Raw genomic sequence first — 11,428 nt, forward strand, 5'->3', positions numbered from 1 at the left:
GAGTGGGGCTGTTATCAGTATTGCCAGGCCAGGTTTTTTTGAGCTGCACCCAGAAAAGGCGGCCTGCCAAGAGTGGGCCGTGGGCTAGAAGTGAGGCACAGCTGTTCAGTGTAGCACTGGGTCGTGTCTTTGGTTCTCCTCTCTACCCTAAGTGGGCTTCATTTATTTATTCGTGTTATTGTGTGATACGCTGAACAGGACATCTTCAAACAAGCAACGGAGGACAGGCTGACAAGTGCCAAGGAGCTGCCTTACTTTGAAGGTGATTTCTGGCCCAATGTGCTGGAAGAAAGCATTAAGGAGTTGGAGCAGGAGGAGGAGGAAAGGAAAAAGGAAGAAAGCACTGCCGCTAGTGAAACAACAGAGGTGAGTGAACTTCACGTGCTATATTTGTTTCTGGCTCACAAAGCTGACAACGCTTTAATAAATTAGAGAGTTCGCATCCAGTAAACTAGAAAAGAAGGTCATTCACATCAGATGCTAAATCAGGGTTCCTTTTAACTGCGTTTCTGGTTTTCTTCTCAGATAACAAATATACTGATGGCTTGTTATTTTTTTTTTGTAACAGAATCAGAAGTCAGTTATGTCAGTTCAGCATCTCTGTTCTCAGAGAAATGCGTTAAGCTACTTTTGGATTGCATCATGGCTGCTACATTTGCTTGCAGTCATTTGGCTGAGCTGTTGGTTCACACCTTTGCAAATCACCTTCAGTATTTGCATTTTGAAAGATGCTGTATTTTTCAAAGCTGAATTAAATTTTGCTGTTATTTAAGCAAAGGTACTTGTCGTTTGCAACAGTAGGGGGCTGAAATTTAAAAAGTATTTATTGTAAGCTTTGCATTGGTGTGAAATGCTGATCCTGATGGCGGTGTTCCTTCACCAGTGTTCTCTCTTTGTATATTAAAAAAACAAACAACCTACTTTCTCAGAGTCCTGGTCAGAATCTCATTATTCATTTTTATTTCTGTCTTGATTGTACCTGTGTCCAAATGGTCTTAGCACTTTTATACTGTCCCTTTTACTTGTGATTCGCAGCAAGAGGTTTTGAAAACAAATCTGGGAAGAAAATCTGAAGTCTGAACAGATTGAGGTGGAACCAAAAACTTTAAGTGGGGAGGGACTGCGTTCAGCTTAGGTGCCGTGACAATTTGCATACAGTATGTACAACATGTGATTGATGTGGAGTGATAGACCTTAATCCATCCATTCCATTATGTCAGAAAATTTCTTCTATTAAACCCTGGCACCTCCTTCAAAGCTAATGTAGTTTGTTGCTGTGTTTTTTATGGAACCATAAAGTTAATAGTTTTCACCTTGTTCCTTCTGAATGTAACTTTTAATATTGAAATATTTCAACAAACATAGTGGTATAAAAGTAACTGAAAGACAAGGCTTGGAGTTTAAGTTGCAGTCCTCTTTTGCTAACAGTATCACTTTCAATAAATCATAGCATGCCCTTCCAGTGAAAACGCCAGTGCAAACTTCTGCATCTAAGAGGGGGGAAAAGGTTTTTTAAAAAGTCCGGAACAGGTAACTGTGAAACTCGTACAAGTTGTCTGCCTAAAGTGAGAAGACGCAGCTTGGGCTGTTAACGTCCCTATGTTCCCACTCAGCGCCGTTGATGTTGCTTTAGGTAGTGGGGGAACAAAATCTGCATCCAGGTTGCTGAAGATGTCATCCAAGAATGCAACAAAAAATGTAACAGTGTGGTCTTTGCCTCTTGGCTCAAAGAAAGGAGTGAAATTAAAAGCATGAGAACTTCACTTGTAGTGACAGGCCAAGGGGTAATGGCTTTAAGCTGCAGGAGGGGAGATGGAGATGGGATCTGAGGCAGAAATCCTTCCCTGTGAGGGTGCTGAGGCCCTGGCACAGGGTGCCCAGAGAAGCTGTGGCTGCCCCTGGCTCCCTGGCAGTGTTCAAGGCCAGGCTGGATGGGGCTTTGGGCAACCTGGGCTAGTGGAGGGTGGGACTGGATGGGCTGTGAGGTCCCTTCCAACCCAAACCAGTCTGGGATTCCCCAGTGTGGTCACCTAAACTTGTGTCACTTTATGGAGGAAACTGCCCAGCAATGAGGATCTCCACGTGTAGAGGCACTTGCTGAATCTTTGCAATTTGCCCTGTATGGAGATGGTACAGAACGTGTCTGTCTCTTCTTAAATTCTTAGGCTTAAACTTTGTATATGGGGAGAGAGAGCTTCTTAAAAGTCAACATGTACTGCGAGTATTAGTTAGAAGAGAGTCTAAAGAGGCAGTAAGTATTCACAAGTTCTTAAAAAAGGTTCTGAAGGGACAAGGCTTGCTGAGTAACCATGCCGTCGGCGTCTCTGGCAAACCCGGCTGAATTTGTTCAATGCTGTCAAAATGAAGCAGTACAAAAACAATCTTCCAGCTTCTTAAAACATTTTGGAATAGCTTTGTACAATTGACCAAATTTAGACTTGTTAAAGCTGGCGTGGAAAGAAAACTTAGAATTATACTGTCGTCTAGGTTTCAATCTATTCTTCCTTTTGGTGTTTCAATTTTAAAATCTATGTTGGTGCTCTAGAATGCAAAGGAGGACATGCCCTGATTCCATCAGTGGGGTAGAAAATTTGGGGGAGAGAAGTCAAGATGGGGAACATACAATAGCTCATTTCTGAATACCTTCAAATCACTTAGCGGTCTGTCCGGTTTCCCATAAAGTAATATAATTTCCAAACAGGTTCGGTCAAAAAGTCAATAAAATTAGTTACAGAAAAACCAAGATAGGACAGGGAATTCCTCTCTTAAACCTCATGAATGGAATGGAACGATGGCAACAGTCTGTATATAGAATTGCTTCCTTCAGTTGGAATATTTTTGTTTTCTTTGAATAAATGTGCTTGCGAATAAATCCTGTGTTTGCTTGTACATACTTTTAATGAAACTTTCTTGCTTGTGTGTACATATATATCAGAATACTTTGGTAGCTTATTTTTAATATTATGATAACCAACATTCTAGCAGTTAGGGGATTTTTACCGAGTGACGAGCTCCCTTCTGAGGGCTTAGGCTTTTATTTTTCAAGGACATGAGAAGTCTAAAAGTTATTTCTGTTTTCACAGGTCATCTAAATAGCATCATCTGCTATTTTTTACTCTCTTTATTTACATCTAGTATTCAGTATATGGTCACTGTGGTCTGTGTTGTACCTTAGACACAAATGAAGGTTTTGGAGATTTTTTTTTTCCTGGAGTTCCATATGCAGCCGTAAGTCTTCAGGATGGATAATAATGTATTTCATTAGTTTCAAATCCTGCATGTTCTTATTTGTGTACTACCCCTAAATTTGTTCAATAAAACCAAACAAAACCCATTAGATCAAAGCTCAAGCAAGTATATGAAACCCCAAATGCACAGCAAAGCAAGATACTGCATTTCTGGATTTTTTTTTTAGTCTGTTTTATTTGTAACTCATTTTATTATCAAATATCTATAAGGTCTTGTGAAGCAAGCAGTGGAAGCTGAAATACAGTGTTTGAGAAGAAAAAAAATAAGTGTAAGATACAAATTATTTAATGTAAATGCATACTTTAAAAATCTATTTTTAAACAGCATTTGAGTTTGTTTGCCTGCCAGTTTGGCTTTTGATTTTTCCTGGAAGATAGGATATATTTAACACAGTATGGCTGATTTGCAGGCATTGGATCAAAGTTCTATTATTGACAGCAGAAGTGTTTCACTTTCAACTACAGTGAATGAGAGAGAGCTCTATAAAGTGTAACATCTTTCCTGTGCTTTTATTGCAGGGAAGCCAGGGCGACAGCAAAAACGCCAAGAAAAAGAACAACAAAAAAACCAACAAGAATAAGAGTAGCATCAGCAGAGCAAACAAGAAGAAACCCAGCATGCCAAATGTGTCCAATGATCTGTCTCAGAAGCTGTATGCCACTATGGAGAAGCATAAAGAGGTACTGTCAAAATGCACTGCGTAAAGAGACGATTTTATTCGTGTAAATCCAGGCAGGATGATAGAACTGAAAAATCAGGAGGAGTAAAGCTTGTGATTGCGCTAGAATTTTCTTCTGTTGTGTAACAACATATTGGAAGAGATTAGCCTAAACTAAGTTAATTAGATAACATTTGTAGCACATCATTACTGCAACAGAACATGAGCTTTTTCCTGCAAGATTATCTAACCTCATTGATCTTTTTTTTTTTTCTCCCTCCATTTATCTGCAGGTCTTTTTTGTGATTCATTTACATGCCGGGCCTGTAATTAACACCTTGCCTCCCATTGTGGACCCTGATCCATTACTTAGCTGTGATTTGATGGATGGGCGAGATGCCTTCCTCACCTTAGCCAGAGATAAGCACTGGGAGTTCTCCTCACTACGCCGATCCAAGTGGTCCACGCTCTGCATGCTGGTAGAACTACATACTCAAGGGCAGGATCGCTTTGTCTATACGTGCAATGAGTGCAAACATCATGTGGAAACAAGGTGGCATTGCACTGTCTGTGAGGTAGGTGTATCCCCGGAGACTTCTGCTCTCTCTTGCCCTACAGCCAAGCTTGAATTTATTCCTTTTTTTTTTTTTTTTGGATATTGCCCAAAGTCCCTCCAAATTATGCCTGTGAAAGGGCTGCTAAGCCTTAAGGTGACTACAACAGTGGGGTACCTCTTCTTCTAGAATAAGTGCCTTTAGCTTCTCACCATGGAAAGCACCAGTGCTCTGGAATGGCGACTGCTACATCATTTATTCTGCTATGACTCCTCTGCATAGACAAGCTTTTAACTTAAAGAACTTTAGGACTGGGTGGTGGGGTGTGACTGTGTCAGAGTAGTCTGAATCCACAGGGCGCTGGCTTATCCGCATTAAATGGATACCCACAAGAGAAGTTAGCGTACCTTTCTGCAAGGAAGCTTTCGTTCCGCTTTGTGCGTGGTACTTCGTGTCATAAGAGCGCATCCAGGCTGCTGCAGAGCTGGATGAGGAGGCTGCCGCAGCTCTTCATCCTTGTCTCCTCAGCCCAGCAGTAGTGGTTACCTGCCCTTCAGATCAGCCCAAATAACTGCTTCCTAACCCGGCCCAATGCTTTTAATGACTAGTCCTTTTCCCATGTAGATCACTTCCACTGAACTATGTTAGCGAGCAATTACGCATGGAGTTATACCAGTGGGCTCGAGGAGAAGGTAGCCTCTACAGGGTTTGTGATGACCTCTGGCTGTAGCTGAACCCCAAAAAAAAATTTGAATAAGTACAGCCTGGTTTTTACACTGCAAGTTATTGCCAGGTTTGTGGTGGAAGAGTCTTAATTAGTCCCTCTGAGGAAAGTATTGAACAAGGCGTCTTCTTGAGGCAAGACTGCAGGAAATGGATTGTGTACGCTAGGGGAATTAGGTGGTGGAGGGAGGTATGGCCTTTAGGCTGCTTCTGGGTACTTCTGTATAAGGGAGTGCCCTTCCTCCTGCAGAAAAAGGACAGGGCAGTGAAAACGTGGGGGTGTGAGCAGGTTTTCAGATAAGTGTCTGTCTTAGCATGAAACTTGCACTTGGTTTGAGGGTTGTTTTAGAGATTTAAAAAAATGCATATGTCAGGGTAGTAGTTATTAGTCAGTAATTACACTAAGAATAGCTAAATGGAGAGCCAAACCCTAGTTTTTAGGCAGTGACGGCAGGTTTGTCTGACTAGTTGGAGGTTTTGGCCCTCCTTGTGTAGGTACCCCAGTAGACATTGCAGAAAAGTAAACAGTTCCTGTCATCAAAAGGGAGGAAAACCCCAACAAACCCCAATTCTGCAAGACTTTTTCACCTAATAAAACAAAGACCCACTTACAGCCCCGACTGGCCGTGTTCCCCACCGTAGCCAAGACTTGCGATTGCAGGCGTGCTTTGTTGAGGCAGCTGACGTGGCTTCTGCCCTCGGCTGCCAGCACTCCCTGCCCCAAAGGTCTGCTCCCAGTCGGGGTGACTCCGTAGGCTGTGCGGCCGCTTCTCTACCTCGGTGTACTGGGTGTAAATTGAAACAGGCAGCCGTTGACAGCGCATGGCCGTTGTCCTGCTTGTGTTCTGTACCCACTGAAACCCAAAGTGTGCTTCCGCACCAGGCTCGTGATGCTCCCCTAGCACCACTCTCACTCTTCTGCTCTTTGGCTGGTATAGTTAGTGCTCGGTACGCAACTGAAGTCCGGTTTTCTTTGCTTTCAGGACTACGACCTCTGCATTAACTGCTACAACACTAAGAGCCATGACCACAAGATGGTTAAGTGGGGCCTGGGTCTGGATGACGAGAGCAACAGCCAAGGAGAGCAACAGTCAAAGAGCCCCCAGGAGTCACGACGACTGAGCATCCAGCGCTGCATTCAGTCCCTCGTCCACGCCTGTCAGTGCCGCAATGCAAACTGCTCATTGCCATCCTGCCAGAAGATGAAACGGGTTGTCCAGCACACCAAGGGCTGCAAGCGCAAGACCAACGGTGGCTGTCCGGTGTGCAAACAGCTCATAGCTCTTTGCTGCTACCATGCCAAACACTGCCAAGAGAACAAATGCCCCGTGCCATTCTGTCTCAATATCAAACACAAGCTTCGACAGCAGCAGATCCAGCATCGCCTGCAGCAGGCTCAGCTCATGCGCAGAAGGATGGCTACCATGAACACCCGAAACGTGCCTCAGCAAAGTTTGCCTTCTCCTACCTCAGCAACGCCTGGTACCCCTACACAGCAGCCAAGTACGCCGCAAACACCGCAGCCTCCTCCCCAGCCCCAGCCTTCCCCTGTAAGTATGTCACCGGCTGGCTTTCCCAGCGTGTCGAGAACTCAGCCCCCTACTACTGTTTCAACAGGAAAACCTGCAAACCCGGTTTCCGCACCTCCACCTCCGGCTCAGCCTCCGCCGGCCGCAGTGGAAGCGGCTCGGCAGATCGAGAGAGAAGCTGCCCAGCAGCAGCAGCAGCTCTACAGGGTCAACAACATTAACAATGGTTTGCCTCCTGGTCGCCCGGGGCTAGTAAACCCGACGGTGGGTTCAGTGAACCAGATGCAGCAAGTCAGCATGAATGTACCCCGGCCCAACCCTGTAAGCGGTCCAGTGATGTCCAACATGCAGCCTGGACAGTGGCAGTCACCTCCAATGCCACAGCAGCAACCGATGCAGCCGGGAATGGCAAGACCAGTTATGCCAATGGCAACGCCACAAGCGGTGGCTGGGCCAAGGATGTCGGGCGTGCAGCAGCCACCACGCAGCATCCCCCCGAATGCACTTCAGGACTTACTGAGGACCTTGAAATCACCGAGTTCTCCGCAGCAGCAACAGCAGGTTCTTAATATCCTTAAATCCAACCCGCAGCTTATGGCAGCTTTTATAAAGCAAAGAACAGCCAAATACGTGGCTAACCAGCCTGGGATGCAGCCGCAAGCAGGCATACAGCCCCAGCCTGGGATGCAGCAGCCGCAGACCGGCATGCAACAGCCGGGCATGCACGCTCAAGCAGGATTGCAGAACATGAACGCGATGCAAGCAGGAGTGCAGAGACCGAGTGTTCCTCCGCAGCAGCAAGGGATAGGAGCTATGAACCCCCAGGGACAAGCGATAAACATTATGAACCCCGGCCACAACCCTAGCATGGCAAACATGAGTCCGCAGTACAGAGAAATACTGAGGCGGCAACTACTGCAGCAGCAGCAACAGCAGCAGCAGCAGCAAGGAGGGGCCGGCATGGCAGGAGGGATGGCAGGACACAACCAGTTCCAGCAGCCTCAAGGACCTGGAGGTTACCCTCAAGCCATGCAGCAGCAGCGGATGCAGCAGCACATATCAATACAGGGGGGGTCCATGGGACAGATGGCTCAGATGGGACAGCTGAACCAGATGGGCCAGCCCGGCATGGGGGCGGACGGCACCCCCAACATCCAGCAAGCACTGCAGCAGCGCATCCTGCAACAGCAGCAGATGAAACAGCAGATAGGGTCCCCCGGCCAGCCTAACCCCATGAGCCCACAGCAGCACATGCTCTCAGGACAACCGCAGGCGTCTCATCTCCCTGGCCAGCAGATCGCCACCTCCCTCAGCAACCAGGTGCGGTCCCCAGCACCCGTTCAGTCTCCCCGTCCCCAGTCCCAGCCACCACATTCCAGCCCGTCACCCAGGATACAGCCCCAACCGTCACCTCACCACGTCTCTCCCCAGACTGGCTCCCCCCACCCAGGACTCGCAGTCACTATGGCTAGCTCCATGGATCAGGGACACTTGGGCAACCCAGAACAGAGTGCAATGCTTCCACAACTAAACACCCCCAACAGGAGTGCGTTGTCTAACGAATTGTCTCTGGTCGGTGACACCACCGGGGACACATTAGAAAAATTTGTGGAGGGTTTGTAGCATTATGGGAGCATCATAAATTTTTTTGTTTGTTTGTTGGTTTTCCTTTCGTGTTCTTGGACGTTTTGTACTGAAAATTCAGACATCTGGGTTGTTTTGAATCCTAGATGGAACTGCTGCTTCCTACACATGGAAGAATGAATTGCTGTTTAAAAAAAAAAAAAAAAGAAAAACAATACAAAGAATATATTTTTTTGTTAATGCCAGGCGGTTAAAATATCTGGTCTCTTTTGTGGGTTTTTTTTGGTTTTTATTTTTTTGTTGCTGTTGACTCATACTTTTTTTTTTAAACGGGGAAAACAAGTTCATTATATTCATATTTTTTATTTGTATTTCCAAGACTTTAAACATTTGCGTTTAAAAGAAGAAAAAAAATAATATTCAGAAACTTTCCTGAAATAATGCAACATTATAACGTATCCCGATAACTTTGACACGTTGCGGGAAGATTTTTTTTCTATAGCGAACTCTGCAGGCGTTTGAAGTATTACCCCTGGAAAGATAGGAATTGACTCTTGCACACAAAACCACACATTGGCCAATGCCAAAATCCTTGTCTTGCAGATGTAGAAATTGTTGCTTTGTTTCTCTGATAAAACTGGTTTTAGATGAAAATAGGGATGATCACTCTTAGACCGTGCTGATTTGAATAGAGAAGAAGCATTCTTTTCTTTCTTTCTTCTGTGTGAAACTTGAAATGAGGAAAAGCAATTCTAGTGTAAATCATGCAAGCGCTATAATTACTATAAATAAGAAAATCCAAGAAGATTCAATCACTGTATAGAATGGTAAAAAAAAAAAACTCATTTCTTACTTATAATATCATATTGTTAAATAAACTGTGTGCAACAGACAAAAAGGGTGGTCCTTCTTGAATTCATGTACATGGTATTAACACTTAGTGTTTGGGTTTTTTGTTATGAAAATGCTGTTTTCAACATTGTATTTGGACTATGCATGTCTTTTTTCCATTGTATATAAAGTATTGCTTAAAATTGATATAAATTACTGAAGTTTTTAACATGTATTCTGTTCTTTAAAATCCATGTAAGAATGTTTAAGGTTTTTATTTATTTATATATTTTTTGGATCATGTTCTTTGTAAGACATGGCTATGAATATTCACTCATTACACGGAGCAGCCAGAGGCATCGATAGGAGTGGCACGATCCATGGAGTACTGTAGGTAGCATGTCTGTTTTACAACACCCTTTAGTGATTGTTTCCTTTTTGGGGAGGGAGAGGAGAAGGGGAATGGTTCCCATACATGGAATATTTGCAGGTGTTCATCCATAAGGGTTAACTGGAATAAATTATTAATAGCTGTTGCTTTTAAAAAAAACAAAAACAAAAAACCAAAAAAAACTGCATTAATTTAGAGAAGGATCACCAATGAAAGGAAAATAGAGAGTATTGAGTTAATTCTAGGCTAATTTATTTAGTCTACAGTAAAATATGAACCTATTGACTTTAACACTATTTTTCTGCTGTTAACTCTGAGTCTAGATTTGAGGGTTTTCTGTGGAATAAAAAATAACAAATCATGTCCATGTTCCCTTTAATATCCTGTCACCATGTCCTCATGTTCCTGGGACACTTACCCCTCCTCCCCCCCAATGAATCACTTTCTTGGAGTTAAAAAGTCCAGGGAAACTTTCCCAGCGTAGGTGTGAGCTAAAACCAGGACTAGCCTAAACTGCCATCCCTCAGACCTCGAGGCTTCTCGATTACGTGCGACTGGCACGGGATTTACAGCAAACCCAGCGAGGTATCCTGCACCGGGCACGCTTGGCTTTTCACATTGAGTTAGCGCTTCCTCCGGCCTTTTGTTTTTAGAGGAACGGCGTTGGGGGAGGGCAGGGGGAGAAGAGCAAAGGATTTCTCTCAAACTTTTATCCCCGTACTGTGAAAATAGTTAGTGCACTGCGGCGCTACATCATTCTTTTTTAACTGTAGAGGGTCTCTGCTTAAACTTTTCTTGCAAACTTTTAACTATTGTATCTTTTTCACCACCATTGGATTCATCTGCCCATGCAATCGTCTTCAGCAGTTCAAGATGTCAAAATTTGGGGCTGGGGTGAGGTCAGTGAACACTAACCCAAAGCTTGTCCAAAAGAAATTGCTGTAAAAAAAAAAAAAAGATGGAAAGCCCTGATGCTGTGTCTCATGCTGTGTACTTAAAAAGAGGAAAAAGATACTATATTTGTGATCAAAAAGAGGAAACTTGAAATGTGCTGGTGTTTCTAATAAAAGCTGGTAAAACTGCTTGGATTGAAGGATGGTTCCACTTGGCTGGTGCCCGCTAGGATCAGCGAAGCCCGAGGTTAAGATAACTGCACTCAATCTCGCTAATACCTTTAAGTAGCGCCCATTTTACCGTCAGCGGCACCGCTTCCGGATTTGGATCAGGCGAGTCCCGTGTGGAGCGCAGAGGTGGTGTGGCGCTCGGGCTGCAGCTCCCTTGGGTTCCCGCTCCTGGGGAAGAGTGGAAATAAAACCTGATGGGAAGCAAATACCAGAATATTTTAAAGTACAACCTGATGTCTGTCAAGAGCGCAGAGCAAGGGCTGGATTTAGATCTGATAATCCCAGCTTGATGGAGCAATTCTTTATTATTATTCTTTATTATTTGATATTTAAAATCATCTTTAGATAAGAGCAGGTATTTATCAGGGAGCGAAGGGAAGTGCAAAGCTCAAGTCAAAGGTGAGGAGGGGCTGCCCTTGGCATACAGCCCCTACAGCCAGCAGGGCTTCAGTCCCCTTTGTCCATAGGAAATTCGGCATCTCTGAGGGCTGGACAGGCATCGGATTTTCCAGGTTCTTGCCCATGTTTTGATGGGGGAGGAACTGAACTGGCGATAAGGAACAGCATCCCAGAAACACGACGACTTATAAAGCAAGGTGGCACTGGAGAGTGGTGCAGGAGCTTTATCACTGCAGGGGGTGGCTAAGGCTTCCCCCCTACCGAATTCTGGAGGGGAAGAAGGTGCTTAAATCCAACCAACTTGCTTCTCTGCTCTTCTTTTCTTCGGCTGTCCACCGTGCGCCGCTCTCTGCTGCTGGCTATCCTGACTTCTACCAACGCTGCTA

General features: G+C 44.6%; 1 protein-coding gene across 6 annotated transcripts in view; it reads left to right on the plus strand.

Annotated features, from left to right (window-relative positions):
* The window catches only part of CREBBP (CREB binding protein), a 97,465-nt gene extending 86,865 nt beyond the window's left edge, over positions 1–10,600 (plus strand). For all 6 annotated transcript variants that reach the window (XM_054842510.1, XM_054842512.1, XM_054842511.1 and 3 more), the window contains 4 exons: positions 199–366; positions 3,768–3,929; positions 4,201–4,482; positions 6,168–10,600. In XM_054842510.1, the coding sequence (XP_054698485.1) occupies positions 199–366; positions 3,768–3,929; positions 4,201–4,482; positions 6,168–8,336 (2,781 nt within the window). In that variant the 3' untranslated portion in view covers positions 8,337–10,600. The remainder of the gene's footprint in view (positions 1–198; positions 367–3,767; positions 3,930–4,200; positions 4,483–6,167) is intronic.
* The last annotated feature ends 828 nt before the right edge of the window (positions 10,601–11,428 follow it).

This window comes from Grus americana, chromosome 15 (genome assembly GCF_028858705.1).
Source record: "Grus americana isolate bGruAme1 chromosome 15, bGruAme1.mat, whole genome shotgun sequence".
NCBI lineage: Eukaryota > Metazoa > Chordata > Aves > Gruiformes > Gruidae > Grus > Grus americana.